Source organism: Ziziphus jujuba, chromosome 9 (assembly GCF_031755915.1).
Source record: "Ziziphus jujuba cultivar Dongzao chromosome 9, ASM3175591v1".
Taxonomy (NCBI): Eukaryota; Viridiplantae; Streptophyta; class Magnoliopsida; order Rosales; family Rhamnaceae; genus Ziziphus; species Ziziphus jujuba.
Genome location: NC_083387.1, coordinates 8,558,460 through 8,578,886, shown reverse-complemented (window position 1 = coordinate 8,578,886; position 20,427 = coordinate 8,558,460). Strand labels below are relative to the sequence as shown.

The following is a 20,427-nucleotide window of genomic DNA, read 5'->3' as shown; positions in this document are numbered from 1 at the left end:
TCACTCTCGCTCAGAGCCGACCATTTTTTTTGGATGCTATTTTTATAAGCCACTTCAAAATCTGGCATCATATAATATATATATATATATATATTAATCAAAATAAATGTATGCTATTTTGCAAACCCCCTCAATTTATTAAAAAAATAATTAAAAAAAAAAAAAAAAAACACCCCTTCAATATCTGTGATCATATATTATTCAAAATAAATGTCTGATTTTTTTTGTTTACCCAAAAAAATAATAATAATAAATGTCTGCTATAGTTTGCACAGATTCTCGCAGCCAATAAATTTATTTAACGCTTTAACTTTTTATATTTAAAAAAAAAGTCTGCTATGAAAATACTCGAATGGTAACAGCAACATTGTTTCGGATGATAATCCGAATTCCTCTATTTTCGATATTAAAAGAAATATATTTAAATTCACATACAAATATATATATATATATATATAAATGGATAAACATTTCTGACCTTGGCTCATACTTTTAAATGGGAGACCACGATGACCCACTTCTTTATTTCTTTTACTTGTGTTATTTTGGCTAATATGATCTTTCGAACCAATATGTGATATATTTATATGTAGTTGTTTAATTAAATTATAATGAATTTGATCTTTTTATGTTTAAATGCTCTTTATCTTCTAAAAATAAGCAAAATTACAAAGCTACAATCACACTTTATTCTCTCTCTTTCCGTTTATAGAACCTCAAAATTTTCCGAGGCCGTGAAATTCATATCTTTATACAGTGACGATATTATATCCATAACTTTGCAATGAAGCAATTTTATCGTTCCAAAAGATATATATATATATATATATATAGAACCTAATGCCAAACCTACTTCTTTGTCAAGCGCCACTAAATTTCTAGTCCAACTTTGTGCAAATTAATTGTATTCCACATGCTGTAGAAAAATGTAGTTCTTCTCAGTTGGCAAATAGCGAGCGCAAAAAAGCACCGCCTTTGTTGAGCTGCCTTAGGCAAGGAGATAAGAATCTTATCTTATTTTATGATTTATTATATTATATTTTTAGCTTTAGATAGTATTTTTAGCATAATAATTTTATGCTTACATATGCATAAAATAAAAAAAATCATTCTGTTAAGGCCGTGTTCGGTTTGCCTGTATTTTGGTTACCCCTTAATGACTTGAAATCCATTTATTCGATGACAGAGTAATATAAGTCCCACATAATGACTTTACGAACAAAATTTAATGAGTTCGTATTAATACTAAAACATATATTTATGATCCATATATACTAATTATTATGCTTTAGTTGGGCAGCTCTCATTTTCTAAGGCATCTGTGGTCGTTTAAATGCGTACGTGTTGACTATAACATTTCATTAATTGCCATATAAAACATTTTCTCTTACTTCTAAATCAATCTCATTAAAAAGTGAGTTTAAACCAATGGCAAAACCACTGTTTTATGAGCCACTGTTTAAGAACAAAATTCATAATTAGAATCTTTAAGCCCCCAATATAATTTTTTTTTTTAAAAAAAAACAAACTTAAATGCCAGAACAAAACAAAAAAAGGCTATTATACAAACATCCAAAAGCTCCAAGTACAAAACTTAGTTCTCACACTATTTTTAAGTGCATAGTGAATGGTAAAGAAAGAGAGTCCTCAAACAAACTTTTTAAAGCTTATATAAAAACATATAGAATTAGAACAAAACATCCTTCACACTCTCAATCCTTTTTCTCTCTAATAAATCCATCAAGAGGGACCCATTAAAAAACCCAAAAGTAAAAAAGCCTCATCACTCTCTCAAAAACACACACACACACACAAAAACATAAACACAAGTATAGCATTTGCCCTCTTCCCGTTTTACTCCATCGCATGTGACTTCACTGACACTTCTACTCACTGTCGGCGCTTGCACGCACTCTCCGATCCCCCACCCCCTCTTTCCCTCTCTTTCTTCCCCGTGACACCACCTCCCACTATATATATATATATATATATATGTAAATTATTATAAGCACCCAACAAACCAATTCAAACACAACACTCCCAAAACATCTTCAAAACAATAAAAATAGAAAATGAGACTGTGTGCCCTTCATTTTCTTGGCGCCACTTTATTCGCTGTGGTGGTGATTCTCAAACTCCCAGGTTTCGTTTCGAGCTCCGACCATGACTACAGAGACGCATTGTCGAAGGCAATTCAGTTTTTCGAAGGCCAGAGGTCGGGGTTCTTACCGCAGGACCAGCGGCTGAGTTGGCGTGCCAATTCAGGACTCAGCGACGGCTGGACTTACAACACGGACTTGACCGGCGGTTACTACGACGCCGGAGACAACGTGAAGTTCGGATTCCCGATGGCTTTCACGACGACAATGTTGGCTTGGAGTGTGATTGAGTTCGGGGATTCGATGCCGGGCGGAGAGCTGAGGAATGCTCTGGTGGCCATCCGTTGGGCCACCGATTACTTGCTCAAGACAGTGGCTCAGCCAAATCGGATATTCGTGCAGGTATATACAGATTATAATGCAATTGTGTGTTTTATTAATTTTTCTTTTTGTGTGGATTGGTTGGTTGTGGGGTTTAATGGGTGAGCGAGTGTTTTAAATGGCTTTTTAGTTCAACTAATCCCACAATCGGATAAAATGGGAAATGTGGTTCTCTGCGCTCTGCATTTGTTCACAGCGTTGTTGGGTATTGGGTATTGACTCTTTTGGTCCGCCCACGCACTGTTCTTTTTTTTTTTTTTCACCGACAATATGTTTGTCTGCTCACTCTCATCGCTTTTTGAGTCTTAATTTGGTCTTCGAATACAAGATTGAGAATTGCCCTTCTTTATTTCATTTTTTACACATACATGCACCTCAGAACCATATTACCTATCCAAATATATGCAATTTTATAGTCACACACACAATCATTGCAACTACCGCATTTTCATGTCAAAACAAATAAGCTATTGTTCTCTCAAATAATGTTCAAATTTCATACCCTTGTCCATGCTTTCTTTCATAAGGATTTCAATTTTTTTCCCCCCTTTTAGATACGCAGAATAATATGTGACAATTAATCAAATACGATTAGTATTTGACTGCTCATATCATATGGTTGTTAAGAAAAGGTTGAAAAAGTAAATGTTCTTTACTTTTTCCGAGTTGTCGCAATGATGTTAACATAGACCAACTGCTCGTTTCTCTTATTGTATATATCTCTGTTTGGTTAAACAATAAAATAGCAGATAGTAAGTAAGTCATAAGTGTCACCCACCTCATTTCCGTGACATACCTGTAAATTTTTCCTCTTACTTTTATTTATTTATTAATATATGGAAACTTTAGTTTAGAATTAAGATTTAAAAAAAAAACAAAAAAAGAAAAAGAAAAAGAAAAAAGAAGACTTAGAAATCATGTTTTAGAGTCAAAAAATGGAGCCCCATAAGAGTGAGTGAACCTACTGTCTCCTATTTCGTACCCTTAATCAACAAATCATATGCATGGGTGGACCATACCGCTTTTCACCTTAAAGTCCGTGAGTTTGCATGGGTCTTTGAAACTTGTCTTCATCAACCCCCTCGGTCTGTCTCTTGTAGATAAGCCCCCTCCATTATATATAAAATACTCCTCCTCCAGTGGGTTAAGAATGGGCCCCACGTGGCTCAATGTCACTCATCCAAGATGACTTGTCGTTTCTGATGAATAGCAATTTTACATTTTCGCCACTAATCTATGCTTATTTTTTTTGGTTTCATGGCACAGGTTGGTGACCCAAACGCAGACCACAATTGCTGGGAAAGACCGGAAGATATGGACACAATCAGGACCGTATATGCCGTGGACGCACCCAATCCGGCTTCAGAAGTTGCCGGCGAGACTGCAGCGGCACTTGCAGCCGCATCGATGGCGTTTAAGTCGTCGGACCCGGGATACTCGGATACTTTATTAAGAAACGCCGTGAAGGCCTTTGAATTTGCGGATACTTATAGAGGGGCTTACAGTGACAACTCGGATATCAGAAGTGGTGTCTGCCCATTTTATTGTGATTTTGATGGTTACCAGGCAAGCCAAGACCAAAAAAAAAAAAAAAAAAAAAAAAAAACCTTTATCATTAAAATTAGACATATAATTAAACCACTAAATATTGTAATTAAATTGGTGTTTAATGCCATTATAGGACGAGTTACTATGGGGAGCAGCTTGGCTAAGGAGGGCTACTCAGGATGGTTCATTCCACGATTACATAACAAACAATGGCAAAACTCTTGGCGCCGAAGAGAGTATCAATGAATTTGGCTGGGACAATAAGCATGCTGGCTTAAATGTTTTGGTCTCTAAGGTCAGTCTAATATTTTCCTACATATAAAAACTATTATACTATGTATAATTTTAAAAATGTCACATATTAATTTTGGTGAGCTAAAAATTGGGAGACAATTCAATTTTAAATTTTTGCAATAGGAAGTAATAGAAAACAACATGTACGATCTCCAATCCTACAAAGCATCAGCCGACAGCTTCATGTGCACATTGATACCCGAATCATCATCGTCCCACATCGAGTACACACCGGCAGGTCTCATTTACAAACCCGGCGGTAGCAACCTCCAGCACGTGACATCCATCACGTTCCTGCTCTTGGTGTACGCCAATTACTTAGCCAAAACGTCGCAGTCTCTCAACTGTGGCAACATAAACGTTGGGCCGAGCTGGCTCCGTCAACAGGCCAAGAAACAGGTGGATTATATCCTCGGCGACAACCCGATGGGCCTGTCTTATATGGTCGGGTACGGTGACCGTTATCCGCAAAGAATCCACCACCGTGGATCGTCTTTGCCGTCCATCAAAGACCACCCTCAGTTCATTGCTTGTAAAGAAGGCTCGGTGTATTTCAACTCTACGGGTCCCAATCCCAATGTTTTGGTTGGAGCACTTGTGGGTGGACCTGGGGAAGATGACGTGTACGATGATGATCGTGTTGATTTTAGGAAGTCCGAGCCTACGACTTATATTAATGCGCCGTTTGTTGGAGTGCTTGCATATTTTGTTGCTAATCCCAACCCAAATTAGAACCCCCAAATTTTTTTTTTAAAAAAAAGGTACAGAATTGAAAGTGATATACACCTCATTTTTGTATATATATTTCCCAAAAAAAAAAAATTCCAATAACCTACTGGACGGAGAAAAAAAGAAAAAATTGTAGTCTCTCGTCTTGGGCAAAGAGGGAAGAGGCTTATTCTTGTTAATTGTTTTGAATTACTGTGGTAAAAAATGTTTTTGGGAGTTGCGAAAAGCTTGTTGTAACTTTCTTTTTTTAATACAAGAAAAATAATGAAAGAGCAGTTGTTTGTGTGTGAATTATTGACGATGTTGGGTTAAAGGGTTTGTGTTGATTTGTTTAAAGTTTATATAAGTTTGCTGATTGATATATATATATATATACTTTTTGTTATTATGTTCGATTTTTATAGCAGAGCATCAATGACAAATTTTTTTTTTTTCCAATAAATGACATATATTTTGATAAATTTTTAATCCATTAGACAAAATATTGCACGTGCAGCCCAAATTAAGGGGATTCGGCAATTTAGAAGTAAATAAATAAAGATGGAAGAACACATTAATGATGCAATTTTTTTCTTTTTTTCTTCTTTTTTTGTGTGTTTTGGTCATCAAAATTAAACAATCGTTAATAAAATCCAAAAATGGATGTTTGTCTTTGATTTAGGAGATTATGGATCTCCTAAATTAATGCGCTTTGAGAAAATTCTCTTGGGTCTCCTCGTGAAGGCACGGGTCTTGTCCTTGTTAAAGAGAATGGCGGTGGCTTTCAAGGTTCCCAAAAAAAAGAATGAAATTTTCATCTTAATTCCACATTTGTGCAAATATAATGTTGTTTTTAATTCTTAAAAAATTACTATGATATTTTGTATCTAACCGTAAAATGCTGTTTATTGGATGCACATGCTCCACTCTAGTCACATCGCATCTTGACAAAAACAAAACACTATCTTTTTTGTGTTTTTTTCTTTTTTCTTTTTCTTTTTCTTTTTTTTTCCCCCTTTTTTTGGTGAATAAAACACATTATCTTTTTTCAATCTCCCGTTCCTTTCCTTTTTATTTTTAATTTTATCCATTCTCTTGTCGTTAATTAATACAATATATTTTTGTTATATTTTTTTGTTATTTATAAATTATTTGAAATTCTATATTTATTTTCCAATTTTACCCATCACAACGAAAGGAGCACATTTTATGAAACAAAACAAAAATAACTAACAGTCTAGCATACCCTTACCGCTCCTCTCTTTTTAAAAGGCAAAAAAAGGAATTGCATTTGCACCTTCAAGGATAAAATTGTTATAACATACAATAATGTTAAAAATATCAAATTATTTACCAAATAATATTAGAAGTATCAAAATATTTATTAACTAACATAATAATATTTTATTAATTTATGTTAAATTTCTTTATTCCAAAATTCACTTGTACAAATTAAATTTATACCGATCTTTCAACTATCATTTACCATTTTGATAAACAGTTTGACCCATGTTACACTAATGATTAGGAAATATGTAAAACGACCAACATATTTGGAGTAGTTAAAGGTTGATTTTACTTTTGAGCTACCAAAATTTATGTTGCACCTAAAATCAGCTACTATCTCTGTTGCCACCAACCACATTAATTGGTTCCATGAGGTCCGGCACCGTAGGGATCCGTATTACATGCCATTCTATTAATTAAGTGCACACTTTTAATTTTCTTTTTCTTTTTCTTTTTTTCTAGTTTTGAGAATATTCATTTATTAAATTCGTGTCTACAATCAAAATGGCAATATAATTTAAATATATATATAATAATTTTAGGGTACAGATTATATTATAATTGAAATTAAAAAAAAATCAATTTAATTATGTATATATATACAATAAAATCAAAAAAAATTTCTTAAATTATCAATTTTGATATACCAAATTATCAACACCATAAAATTTCTTTATATATACGTGGAGAGTGGAGCATGGAGTGTGGAGTGTGGCTGAAGAGCTTTGGTAATGGTTTTCCGGATGGACCTGGGTCCAATGAGACAGAAACCCAAAGCAAATTAAATTTTGAAATAAAAGGTTGGCCTGTGGGAACTGAACCATGACCCGGTTGGTGATGTAGTTAGTTGGTGGGGCCCAACTTCGGCAATTCGGATCTAAAATTATAGAGTGCTTCTTTTTGGCGCGGAAATTCCATTTTGCGCTGCATTCTCATGTGAAATTACCAAAAATCCTTTGAATTTTGTCTTTCCTTTTAAATATTTATTACCTTTTAAAAATTTATTTACTTTAGGATTATTCATTCTTCCTCAATATAGATTAGAAAATCCCTTCCTCAATGGGGCAGTAAAAATGGCGACCTCCCAGCAGGGAGATCCCTGCAACTTGGTGTTTCCATTGATGGTCAGTCAAGCAAGTTCTTCATATGTTTCTTTTCTGCAAAACTTTGCAATTTATTGTTGCTTGGTCTAGTACTTTAATTTTGTAATGCTGTTTTTTTATTTAATATTTATTTTGTATATGTTGGTTTTGGAAAATTGATTAAAAAAATCAATAAATTACCATTGAGTATTTGCTGTTTTACAACAATTTTTTCTTTTTTTCTTTTTTTCAGCCTTGAAGCCTGTTTTTCGTTTGATTGACTGCAAACCCGTTCGCTCTCCACCATGCATTTGAGTGGCAAAGCAAAGAATAAATAAATAAAATAGGAGATGATAATGAGGGAAAGAGGAATTGGAAAAGAAAATCATCATTGCAGAACTTAGAGGTGTATAAAAAAAATCGCTGGGGTTAGAGGTGTACAAAAAAAATCATCCGACCAATGAAATCGATTGATCCAATCCAATTTAATTTGTTTGGATTGGTTTTTCTAGCGTAATTAGATTGGATTAGTTTTAAAAATGAAAAATCAACTATCATTTTGATTTGGTATAATTTCTAAAATAAAAATTGAATGAAATCAATCTAAACAATTAAATAAATTAATAGTATAAATAATAAAATTATATATATTTAAATTTTATATTATTATCCGTAATTTTATTGGTCGATACAATTGTAATATGTTATATAAAACTCTAATTTATGTTGTTTTTTGTTTTAATATTTATGTATTTTTTATTTTATTTTATACATTCTATCCATATTAGAAAAATATATATTTTATATAATGAAAAAAGTCAAAAATCAAAGTTATTTACAAAGTCCAAAAATTTTTAAAAACAAAAAAAATCTATTTTTTTTTTTAAAGTTCAAATCTAAAATTAATTATCCAAACCAATTACAGATTGAATATCGAATCGGTTTAAATTAAAAAAACAAAATTAATTATTAATTATATTGAATTAATTATTTACAAATTAGGTTGGTTTATAACCAATGAAAACCCTAGCACAAGTAATTCAAAGTTCTCAATGAACACAAAAAGTCATGTTGGAAGAGTTCGTAGAAATATAAATTTGCTGTATGGAAACAGAGCAATTATTTTAATTGCGTAAAAGTGAAATATAAAAAGGGAAGTTGGTCAAATTGATTGTTATTTATGAAAAAATGACGACCTCCCAACAAGGCCATCAAACACCCAGCGAAGCATGGCTGCTACAAGATGAGTTAGATACAACTGCTTTATGGGGAAAATAAAACGCCAGAAAAATTGTCGGGTAAAAAGAAGCACCTAATGTAAGGGTTGGGCCAAAGAGATCGTATAATCGAGCCCAAACGAAGTTTGTTATTGACAATGAATTTACGAAAGTACTTGCACAAACGATGAGAAACAAACAAAAAGGCACTTCCCTACTTCAATAAGAGGGAATTCCAGACCATTTAAAACCCCTTCCATAGACAATATTAATAAAAATAAAAACAAATCACTCTTTTTGTTCAATCAATGAACACTGCAAAACATGAGAGGAAAAAAATAAATAAAATAATAATTAAAAAAAATTTGTTGATTGATGAAGACAAACCACTTTGCATTATTGATCAACCTGTAACCATATTAACCAATTTATCTGGGATTCAAACATGTAACATGACACTAATACAACTTGAATGACGTCCATTTGTCACACTGATCTTAATGCATCATAAATGTAACAATGATTTCATTGCATTAGGACTTGAAGACGATGAAATGTTTGAATAAATAAGATTTGATACGAATACAAACATCAATTCCGTTGTAGTCTAGTTGGTTAGGATATTCGGCTCTCACCCGAAAGACCCGGGTTCAAGTCCCGGCAACGGAAATTAAATTTTTATTATTTTGGGTTTCTTTTTTGAAAATTTTCCAGATTTCCTTTTTAGTGCGCTTGCGCTAAGGGTCAGAGCACATATAAGCCGTTTCTTCAACATTTGTTCATTCGTTTCCCTCCCACTAGACTTTCTGGGAGCTTTCCCATCTCTCAGCAATTTTCATCACGAGCTGCTGTTTTGAATCTCAACCGTATCTGCGAAATTAGGCCTTTTTGGCTTCCACAAAGGTGATAAGAGTCTTCCTTTTTCTTTCTTTCTGTATCTATCCCTAAATTTATTGTTTGAGGAGGCTTAGGGTTTTACTTCGAGTGTTCTTTTTATATATTTTTTATTTTTTATTTTTCAAAAATAAAAAATAAAAAATTCAATGGAACAAACCCTTAAACTTCATGACCTTTTTTCCTTCCCTCTCTTTGGATTATCTTCGCTTGTTTTGTTTGTTTGTTTGGATTGAAGCTCATTGATTTCCTTTATGTTTTCCGATTTAGTTGTTATATATGCATAAATGTCAGATTTTTCTTATCTTTAATGGGTTCTTTGTTTAATTATTATCATTAAAGGGGTTGCTTTAATATTTGTAACTGGTGGTACAGGCATTTTTGATGGTTGTCTAATTGTTGTGGGGAAGCTCAAGGTCCGTTTTGCGGCTGTTTTCTAAGAAATTGTTGGCAATGATTTTGGTTGCCTACTTGCTCGGCAACCTAATTTTTGTTTATTTGCCAACTCGATCATATGTTCTTTGATAATGTTGAATGGTTGGGACGTCAGGTCTTACTTGTTACTGAGGGAACAAAATTACTTTGCTTCTAATCACTTTGACTCAAAAGATTCCCTCTACCCAACAACCTGTTTAGCCAAAATGTTCTGTGTACTCAACCATATATTCTTAAACACTGTACATGCTGTCGTCTGCTGGGCCCTGAATCTGGCTGCCTGATTATATAGCTTATCTTCCAGTGTTTTTACTTGAGTAAATGAGTAGTATGAAAGAAATCTCCTAGGTCTATTTGTTGAACTCTGCATTTCATGGTGAGGAATGTTATGTTGTTCTGTATTAGGTAGTTGTTTTCAACAAATTGATATCAGTTAAGGAGCATTCATGTCAAAAGGGAATATGAATTTAGTCTCGAAGCTTGTTTTTTATGAACTTGTATAAATTTCATGTCACGCATATACCCTTTTGTATTTGCTAACTGATAGTTGTTAAGTTTGTTTCAACATACTGACAATGTCCCATGCATGTAGCCATGGCTGTGGAAGATGAAGTGATGGAAGGCATCGTGTCTTCTTTGGAGTCCAATCAGAAAGGAGAAACTCTTTCAGTAGAAGATGTGGTCTGGGCGGATTCATGCCTGGTAAAAGAATCTGAAATTCCTGACAGTGATTGGAATTCTATAAAAGATGCCTTGCTAGATATTCTAACTTCTGAAGCTGGATTGCTTAACTCTTCTGCATCTGTTAGTGATGATCCTAATGTTGAAAATGACATTGAGATGCCTACTTCTACTGAGGTGGAAAAGGCTGAACTGTTTCTGAGATCTGGAGCAGAAACCGAAGCATCTTCGGTAAGAACTCCTATTGATCTTCTCCCGATTAACGAAGAATCAGGAACAAATAGTGAAAATATTGCAATCAAGAAGTACCTTAATGATTTTCAGTCATTAGCTTTCGTGGGAAATCCATTTCTTCCAACTTACAGTGATGGCATGAAGGAATCTGAAACTACTGAGCTAGGCACTGATTCGAGTTCTTCATTATATGATACTGAGCCTACAACAGATGATATATTCAGGGTCTGGGATTTGGACGTTCCAGCAGAGGAAGATGAGCTTGCTAAGCAGTTGAAAAAGGCCCTTGAAGAAAGTTCCCATCTATCAAAATCATCAACGTTGGATGAGTCTGTTACATGGAAAGATCACAGAGAAGAGTCGATTGATGATGTAATTACTGGAATTGCTGACCTATCTTTGAAACAAAGTTCTAGTTGAAAAGTTCATTGTATATATTGTTTTGGAATCTGTGCCCTTTGAATAGATATCCTTTCGCTAACAATTGGCTATCTGTGGACGATTAGATCATTGTTTGGTCGAGACAATGACGGTGTATTTAGATGCATCATGTACGAGTTGGATTGTGATTAAATAACATCCTTTCAGGGCGTAAAAAACTTCGTTAATTTTATTATTCTCTTTTCCTCGTTGGATCGTCAATGTGGCATTCTTGTTTGTTGAATATTTTTGTTGATGCTTTTGGGAGAACTAAGTTTGAAACTCATTGTAGTTTAACATCTAACTAAAACAGATGGAGTGAATTCTAAAATTAGAATCTAGTTACTGCAAAACAATAAGGACGAACCTCAACCATTGATTGACATTTTCCAATTTTGTCTGCTTTGCTTTTGCCAATTGGTGTAGCGTAGGCCATTGAGCGGGCCTACCTATGATATGCATACATGGGTGAAAAACTACGACTTATCACGTGGACCAGCTGACCTGGCATGATGTCTATCGTTGACATGGAGATTAAAAATCTCCCACAAATCCAATGATTAAACCAGAGCCGTTGGTCACTAAAGAAGCCAAAAACACTAAACAAGAGAGATTACAGCCTCATACTTACTTTCCAGAGGAATCTCCCATCTAGTGAATATGATGCATTTGTCTGTTACCTTAACAGGAAGGGGAAAAAATTGAAGGAAAAAAAAAATCCTGCTTGGGTTTCAAACACCATATTTTCCATAAATTTTTTTTTTACGAGGTGAGAAAAAAACCCCATGTCTGAACCACGTATGCAAGATGCCAAGTCAGCAAGTTATCATCCACTTGGCAAATGATGACTGGCAAGCGCACAACAGCCTCAAGTTAGACATCTTTTTTTTGATAATACAAGTACTAGGCAATTATAAATACAGAGTGAAATGCATTTTGTGGTAAAGAGGCAGCAAGGTAGCCTGGTCGAGGAGATAAGGTAGCATAGTTCTTTTAAGTTAGGGGTTGCTACCCTTTGCGAAATTTAAGAAAAAATGGCATCGGCATCTCTCCTTAAGTCCTCCCCAGTTCTTGACAAGTCCGAGTGGGTGAAGGGCCAGAGCCTCCGCCAGCCTTCTGTCTCATATGTTCGCTGCCACCCCACCTCCCCTTCTGCTCTCAACGTGCGTGCCAGCTCCTATGCTGATGAGCTTGTCAAAACTGCGGTATGTGAAACTATGCATTTTATTTATAGATATATTTTGTTTAAGGATATATATATATATATATATTATAGTTTACATGTGACTATGAACAATTAAGTTCTACCTTCCTGACTAGACCATATGTTTGATAGAAGAAAACATAGTGTTTTTTGGCTTGTTATTAGTGACCATTTCTAGCATGAATATAATGTTGAAGAAAATGATTGATGTTTAATTTGGTTTTTGGGGGCGGTGTAGAAATCCATTGCATCACCAGGGCGTGGAATTTTGGCCATGGATGAGTCAAATGCAACCTGTGGGAAGCGTCTAGCATCAATTGGACTAGAGAACACCGAGGCTAACCGCCAAGCTTACCGTACTCTCCTTGTGTCTGCTCCTGGACTTGGACAATACATCTCTGGTGCCATCCTTTTTGAGGAAACTCTCTACCAATCCACCGTCGATGGTAAAAAGATAGTAGACGTGCTGGTTGGGCAAAACATCATCCCTGGTATCAAAGTTGACAAGGTATCTATCTCTCTCTCTCTCTCTTTGAGCTATAACCTGTTAATGCTATATCTTTCTGTTTTGTCTGGAATAGTTAAAAGAAGTGAAAAACGCAGTAAGAACCATTATTTGCATTTCTAAACTTGCCAAATTTAATAATCTCACATGCTTGGTTACTTTTTGTTTTCACTGAGAAAGAGAAAAAAAAAAAAAATAGCGAATTCAAGCTTCTTTAACGCCTCTCTTGTCTTTGAATGTTTTGTGTATGATACCATGTTTTGATGGAAGCATACGTATATTATAATTGACATGTATGCTGTTTCGATGGTGATGAAAACAAACAGGGTTTGGTGCCTCTAGCCGGTTCCAACGATGAATCATGGTGCCAAGGTCTTGATGGCCTTGCTTCCCGCTCTGCTGCTTACTACCAACAGGGAGCTCGTTTCGCCAAATGGTATCATAAATCTAATCCTTTGTTTTTGAATATATTTTAAACTCTCACATCCATTGGAGGACATTGAACTGATTGTGTTGGTTTACTAGGCGTACCGTTGTGAGCATTCCCAATGGTCCATCTGCTCTGGCTGTGAAGGAAGCAGCTTGGGGTCTTGCCCGCTATGCTGCCATTTCTCAAGTAAGAGAATTAATTTTGACCACTCATAAAGTTTCTTAGATTGTTTAACATTCAGCCATTTTTGCCACTTTCTAAGGAAAATAAATAAATAAATAAAGGGTGAAATTCTTCTATCTAGGATTATATTACTAAGTGATTAATATCTTTGGGTTATTTAATTGTTTAGGACAACGGATTGGTCCCAATTGTGGAGCCAGAAATCTTGCTTGATGGTGATCATGGAATTGAGAGGACTTTTGAAGTGGCACAGAAGGTTTGGGCTGAGGTTTTCTTCTACCTCGCCGAAAACAACGTCTTCTTTGAGGGTATCCTCCTCAAGCCCAGCATGGTCACTCCAGGAGCTGAGTGCAAGGACAGAGCCACCCCTGCACAAGTTGCCGACTACACCCTCAAGCTCCTCCACAGAAGAATCCCCCCAGCTGTCCCTGGAATCATGGCAAGTGTCCTAAAAAAACCAGCCCAACAAATTCTATGCTATACCAATTACTCTTATTGTAATAATCACTAACATCATTGTTGTTTGTGAGCAGTTTTTGTCTGGTGGGCAATCTGAGGTTGAAGCAACCTTGAACTTGAACGCCATGAACCAAGGTCCGAACCCATGGCACGTGTCGTTCTCATATGCTAGAGCTCTTCAGAACACTTGCCTGAAGAAGTGGGGTGGCAGACCAGAGAATGTGAAGGAAGCTCAGGAAGCACTGCTCCTCCGTGCCAAGAACAACTCCCTTGCACAGCTAGGCAAATACACCGGTGACGGAGAGTCAGAAGAGGCAAAGAAAGAATTGTTCGTCAAGGGCTATGTGTACTAAGCAGTACTAGTTTGTCTCTGTGTGTGTGTGTGAAAGAGAGAAAGCTATAGATGGATATGAGAAGAAGATGATGGAAAACAATATTGAAAACTTGTAATGCTTTTTTTTATAACCATGGAGACTATTTTTGTTGATGATGATTACATGTACTTTGTAGCAACTTGATAAACTTCTTGGTAATGAGTTAGTTTGGTGTGTACTGTTAGAAATTGCGACTTGAAATATGCTTGATTTTGCTTTTGAAACTCCAAAATTTCGAGTGATTAGAAATTATCTCCAGCCTTTTCCCACCTAATTCGGAACAAATGGTTTACTCTCAATTCCTCTAACTAGTTCCACGGAAAGCCAAATCAACATCCTTCTTAAAGTAAGGTTTCTTACTGGATGGGCTTAAACTGAGCTTTTCTACTTTGAAATTTTATTTTAGAAAGTTCTGTCATCAGGTAATTGCTAGCTCGGCAAAGATTTTAAATCCTCTCATCATAAATTCGTAATACACAAGGCACTTTGAAGAACAAATATTCATCTGCCAAAATGGGTCACCAAAAAAATGGAAGCTAAGTTGTTTTCTATGTGGCTGTCTGTTCTTGGGTCAACTAATGAAAGCTATTGATTCCGACAAACCCACCCCACTAAAAGAGATCTGTAAGTCTTTGAAGAAGTGTCCCAGATTGTTCGGGACGAAAGGAAAAAGTTTTGGTTAAATAGAAAAACGACTGATTCATTTTATTTGTAACTCTCAAGTTACTGTGGTGATTTTCACTCATACTTGGACTTGTTATGAAATTTCATGGGATTTTAGAGAATAATCCAACATCTCCATTGCTAAATTTAGCATTTTACTCCATGTGTCTCTAATAGGGCATGCTAAATTTTGGAAATGCCAAATTTGGCATTGCCATTTTTTTGCATCGAATCCCACAAAAACAAAGTACATTAAATATTATAATTTTATTTTTGATTGGTGAAAAATGAACATCACAATATAGTGAAATTTATAATTTGGAAATGCTATTTTTAACATTTGTGTTGAAAAGCCTATACCAAAATTTAACATTGTCATTTTGCATAACTCATGTTAATTTCAAAATGGATCAAAATGACATTTATCATTGCATATGCTCTCACAATTTAATAAAACTTATTACTTGGCAATTAGAGAACCTATATTAAAATTTGGCATTGATAATTGATATTTATCATTGAAAATCTCAAATACATCCGCTTGGGACCACTGATGATAGTTACTAAATCTTGAGTTCAAACCGTGCGTTAAAATCCTCTTTCCAAATTTATCCCCAAAAAAAACTATTTAAATGCAAAAATACCATCACCTTTTAAGTCCGATGATTATTAGTATACAGAATGGAATATTAATCTTCGGTCGTCATTTTACATATGGAGGCACTATGAAAATCAAAATTTAGATCTCCAAGTTACATTCATCGACAACGTCCCATGGCAAATTTTGTAATAACAGTAGAGCTTGTGACCAGAACCATTAGAAGGTAATTTCTTAACTATTCATTTTCTATTTAACCTTGATGGAAATGCCATCAAATTACAAGCAGGGACCAACATTAACATCTTTATTTTAATTGGAGACTTTCAGAAAACTAACAATTTAGGTCAAATTTTATAACAAGCTAACTGTTGTTGGTACAGTGGTAAAATCTCTCTTCATCTAATCAACTTTGCACAAGGAATGAAAGAGACAGAACGTGAAAATTAAAAACCTAAGAGAAATGTGTGAAGAAGAACGGAAGCCATTAATTTTGTTAAGTGGAAAGATGGTACAGAAATTTTTTTGCCATCACCATCTGCAGCCACAAATGAAAAGGAACAAAATGATCGTTAAATTTCCCAGAAAATGAATGCTATTTGATGAAGGAGTTATATTTATGCAAATAGAAAAAGGCTTGAAGAATATTCTCAACAAACAAAATACAGATTTACGATTCCAATTCAATATATAGCTTATTAAAATCCTCCATAAGATAATTCCTTTTCTTTTCCGGGACAACTCCATAAGATAATTCAGTTAATACGTAACCTTATATAAAGTTTATTACCACTAGAAATCTGCTTATTTAGCTGTTCTTTTTTCTTACGAGATATTTTTTCAAAGTTTTAGAACGAGAGCACTTCTGTGATTGCTAAGTTTGTTGCAGACAGACTTAACCGCCCATCAATAGGGTTTTTGGGTAATGCTATGCAATTGGACTCCATTTTGGTCTTCTAAAAGGTTTTACTTGAATATTACTATTTCCATATTTTAATTTAAAACCTATAACATTACCATATTACATATGGACTCATGTCTAGCATCAATCAGGAAAATAGTTGAAAATATTTTATAAATTTTCAGAAACCAAGAGATGTAGCAGAATTTTAGTTGTTAAAGAAAACGAAATCCACATGCTTCAGCTTATGCTACCAAGTGCAGACAAATTAAAAAGTGACACATTACTTCGTAATTGGATACCAAATGTTGGTAAATTACATCAATGACTCCAATATTATTGAATCTGAATTCTGAAGGACCATATACAGGTTGTATTTTTCTGCATTTACTTTTTCAAACAAGTTTTGTACCTATATCAGTTTATTCCAGCCATAATTGAGCTACTTCAAGTCTTATCAAATATCTAAATGCTTGGACAGCTACAAACTTAACCTACCTCAAACAACCTAAATCCAACAACCAGTCACTTTACTATATCTCATGTAATGCTCAGGGGCACTATTGACAGCCTTCAATAATAAAGCAACTTCGACCAACCTCAAACGTTTAATGTATAAATGTACTTCTATACTAGGTGGAAAGCTTTGACTCTGATACCAGTCCGGAACTACTACAGAAAAACCAGATAAAATGCAATCCTACATACTTTTCCAATATAACACCGCTGCTCCAAACTTCTTACTTCTTAGGGTTTCCAAACAAGTAAATTGATGCATAGCGACCCAATTTCAAAACACAATGCTACAAATTTTATAGTATTTTGAAAGCAGCAAGCATTATGGTTCCGTTAATGTACAGAAGGAAGTCATCTAACAATAATCTGAAATTTTCTTTTTACTTGGATCTGAGTCTTAATATACCAAAAACAAAGCTAGCACAGCATCATCCTAAAATTTAAATAATGATTTAAACTTCATATCGGAAAAAACAAGAGAAAGTAAAAAATAAATCTGGATGGTGAGACTTTAGAATGTACCTCTTATCATTTTTCAGGCTCTCTTTTAAATGATCCAACAGGAACCACACTTGCAGATTCATGATTACTGCCACTCAAAACGTCCATACCCTGTTCCTAAAACATTAAATGCAGCAAGATTCTTATTGAGTTCTTATAACTAGAGCATTAAATACGGTACTTGATATTGAAACGAAATTCAGATGGCAACCTTTTTATAACAAAATATTTCCCTCTCCTATTACGAATCTAACAAAGTTGACATTACAGAAACAAATACCTGGTTAGTTGAAGCTTGCCCATGAATTCTTTGGGGCCTGGCATTAAGATCAATCAATTTGTTCTCCATCTTGCCATCACTATTGATGTTATTGTCTAGAACTGGAACAGGGGAGACGCTGTGATTCTGCTGATTCTCTCTAGCTGTGAACTTACTAGGCTGAATTCGGTCCCTTCTTACATCATTAGAATCAAGAGGTTGTAGCCCTAGCTCTTCTAAATGGCCAGGCTTATCACCTGGAAACTACAGAAGAATTCACAGGGAAGAGAAGTCAGGAAGCCTCAAAAAGAGAGACAAAACCTGAACCAATACTGTCTAGAAGAGAGAAAAACCTCAACTCTCTGCCGGAGTAGGAGATATCTACCATGGGTTCTCTTACCACCAACATGTACAACCATGTCGCATTGAAGGCAAAGGGAAGTACCATCTATCTCACAGTAAAAGAAGGCTACATACATTTCCAAATGATGAAAAGGATTCAATCACCCAAATAAATAAATTTAAAATAGTTTTGTGTCAACATAATAAATATATTTATCCTTGAAATGTATTCATTAGGATTTTCTTCTATTTGCTCAAGGTGAAAGTATGAATGTTAAAAGCTGCATACCGGGTGCATTTTCACAAATGTCACAACGGGGAACATCACTGGGGTCAGCCAGACCAACTCGTACATGTCTGCTGGCAAGTTTGTTACACATGTGGACCTGCAACTCCAACAGAAGAAAGGTTAACAAAATAACCCCTATAATAATATAGTTTCAAAGCAATGAAGATTTAGAATTTACTTAAATAGACAAATTCTTCTTTTTCTTTGACACGATTTATAGTCCATACAATGCAATAACATTTTAAAAACATTTTAGATGAGCTGTACAATGCATATGTGATATGTGATTTAGTAGAACAAACAGCTAGAAGGTAGGGATCCCTATATGACTGCTTCTGACATTTACCTTGACCAGTACATTTTGTCACTTTCTTAGACTCTACGCTAACATTCCATTAACATCCCACCAATAATTTCAGAACAAATAGTCACAGATGATAACTATGGCGGCAGAAAATTTGATACTTAAAATACACAAGTTTGAAATTCATGTGGCTCTAAATGATTTCTAGAACCCAGTTATAAGACGTAGTGCCAATTATGATTTCTAAAAAGTTTTCAAACAACAGCAGCATTTCCACAATAAAAGACAGTGAAGAGGAAGAAATATATCAGGCTGGTGACTGGTACGACCATTACCAAATACAAAATCAGTGAATGCGCTCAACTAATCAATCGACTTTAATTAATTGCATTTTAACGACAGATAATAATTCAATAAAAACACAGCACAGCTTCAGTAGCAAATTAACCAAACAAAAACCACAGCAAATATACTTATCCTTTATGAGATATTTATCAACAATGAATATTTTAATCCACAAAATCCAAAATAAATATATCAAAAGGACTTGAAAATTCGAAATTTCTAGGTAAAAATAATAATAATCCGAAGTCGATGTCTCCATCAAAGACCAAACGGAAATTCCAAAGATAAATCAATAAAATTTAGGAGAAAAAAAATTAACAAAAAAATAAAATAAAAAAAACCTTATCGTCGCAAGAACGGCAAAGAGAGGCCTCGTCTGCGGCGCAAAAGAGGATCGCAGCGGCGCTCTCGCAGACGTCGCAAAGCGTTCGCATTCTTTGTTGTGAAAACTTTCACTCCCCTCCTTCTCATTCCTCCTTCCTCTGCTTCAACGCCGCCATACTTACACACAGACAGAAATATAGAAAGAAAAATCGATGAAAAAAGAGGAAAAGAAAAATGGAAGTGAAAACAAAAAAACAAAAAAACCCAAACAGAGTCAAAAGAATATCGGACTCCGCGCTCTCTCTCTCTCTCTCTCTATTTTTCTCAGGAGCAGAAGCAGAAAGAAAGAAGAAGAAGAAGAGAATTAAAATTAAAAAAGAGCAGAGCAGCAGCATCATGAAGTTATGATGTTGAGTGACGCGCTGGTGTCTATGAGATCTTGAGTACTCGCGATCTTTGAGCGACACCTGGCATTGAGTTTCTGGTTCTAAATTTTCATACCATAAATGGAATTCCTGTGTGGACGCCCTCTGGGAATGCTACAGTATGGCCCCACTTTATTACTTAAATCAGTTCCACTTTCACCCGGCACGCCACACTATAAGCTTTTCATTTTTTTAATATTTACCCTAATAAATCATTGTTAAATATACCAAATAAATATATTAAAAAATATATAAAAACAATAATATATTAATAAATAAAATATTATCTAATGATTTTTAATATATGTTTTGGTATATTTAATTGATATCTTAATATTATTCTCACTTATTTTTTTTACGTTGATTTTTTTTTTTTTAATAAATTTTCAATCCGTTGATTTAAGTTTTAACCCAACGGTTTGCAACAAAATAAACCAAACCATACCAGAAACTAGCTGAGATAAACTATTTCCAATGGCTATAATATCAAAGGATATTTTTATAGTATTTTTTTTTTTAATGCAA

The 20,427-nt window shown here is 34.6% G+C and overlaps 4 protein-coding genes and 1 non-coding gene across 8 annotated transcripts; 4 read left to right on the top strand and 1 right to left on the bottom strand.

The window, feature by feature from the left end:
- Positions 1-1,698: 1,698 nt before the first annotated feature.
- LOC107426474 (endoglucanase 24) lies at positions 1,699-5,342 on the top strand. Its single transcript, XM_016036674.4, has 4 exons — positions 1,699-2,501; positions 3,747-4,046; positions 4,162-4,323; positions 4,446-5,342. The coding sequence occupies exons 1-4, from the start codon at positions 2,073-2,075 to the stop codon at positions 5,052-5,054; spliced, it is 1,500 nt and encodes a 499-aa protein (XP_015892160.3). The 5' UTR covers positions 1,699-2,072; the 3' UTR covers positions 5,055-5,342.
- Positions 5,343-9,212: 3,870 nt separating this feature from the next.
- Positions 9,213-9,285, top strand: TRNAE-CUC (transfer RNA glutamic acid (anticodon CUC)). The gene has a single exon. It is a non-coding gene; the product is annotated as a tRNA-Glu (tRNA).
- A 35-nt stretch (positions 9,286-9,320) lies between these two features.
- Positions 9,321-11,476, top strand: LOC107426603 (uncharacterized). 3 transcript variants are annotated; one of them, XM_048480782.2, is made up of 3 exons: positions 9,321-9,519; positions 9,886-9,926; positions 10,538-11,476. In XM_048480782.2, exon 3 carries the CDS (start codon positions 10,540-10,542, stop codon positions 11,278-11,280), a length of 741 nt encoding a protein of 246 aa, XP_048336739.1. In that variant the 5' UTR covers positions 9,321-9,519; positions 9,886-9,926; positions 10,538-10,539; the 3' UTR covers positions 11,281-11,476. The 3 variants fall into 3 exon arrangements, with proteins under 3 accessions (XP_048336739.1, XP_015892315.1, XP_048336738.1); XM_016036829.4 differs by lacking the exon at positions 9,886-9,926 and having other exon boundaries at positions 9,326-9,519; XM_048480781.2 differs by lacking the exons at positions 9,321-9,519; positions 9,886-9,926 and having other exon boundaries at positions 10,528-11,476.
- A 736-nt stretch (positions 11,477-12,212) lies between these two features.
- Positions 12,213-14,623, top strand: LOC107426784 (fructose-bisphosphate aldolase 1, chloroplastic). The gene is made up of 6 exons (XM_016037066.4): positions 12,213-12,485; positions 12,723-12,992; positions 13,316-13,425; positions 13,515-13,605; positions 13,772-14,041; positions 14,136-14,623. The coding sequence occupies exons 1-6, from the start codon at positions 12,315-12,317 to the stop codon at positions 14,412-14,414; spliced, it is 1,191 nt and encodes a 396-aa protein (XP_015892552.1). The 5' UTR covers positions 12,213-12,314; the 3' UTR covers positions 14,415-14,623.
- Positions 14,624-15,984: 1,361 nt separating this feature from the next.
- On the bottom strand, positions 15,985-19,824 carry LOC107426593 (B-box zinc finger protein 19). Of its 2 annotated transcripts, none has more exons than XM_016036815.4 (6): positions 19,495-19,824; positions 18,505-18,601; positions 18,227-18,342; positions 17,895-18,137; positions 17,636-17,725; positions 15,985-16,234 (listed from the first exon to the last, which is right to left on the bottom strand). In XM_016036815.4, exons 1-5 carry the CDS (start codon positions 19,585-19,587, stop codon positions 17,642-17,644), a joined length of 633 nt encoding a protein of 210 aa, XP_015892301.1. In that variant the 5' UTR covers positions 19,588-19,824; the 3' UTR covers positions 15,985-16,234; positions 17,636-17,641. The 2 variants fall into 2 exon arrangements, with proteins under 2 accessions (XP_015892301.1, XP_015892300.1); XM_016036814.4 differs by having other exon boundaries at positions 17,636-17,731; positions 19,495-19,822.
- Between the last annotated feature and the right edge of the window lie 603 nt (positions 19,825-20,427).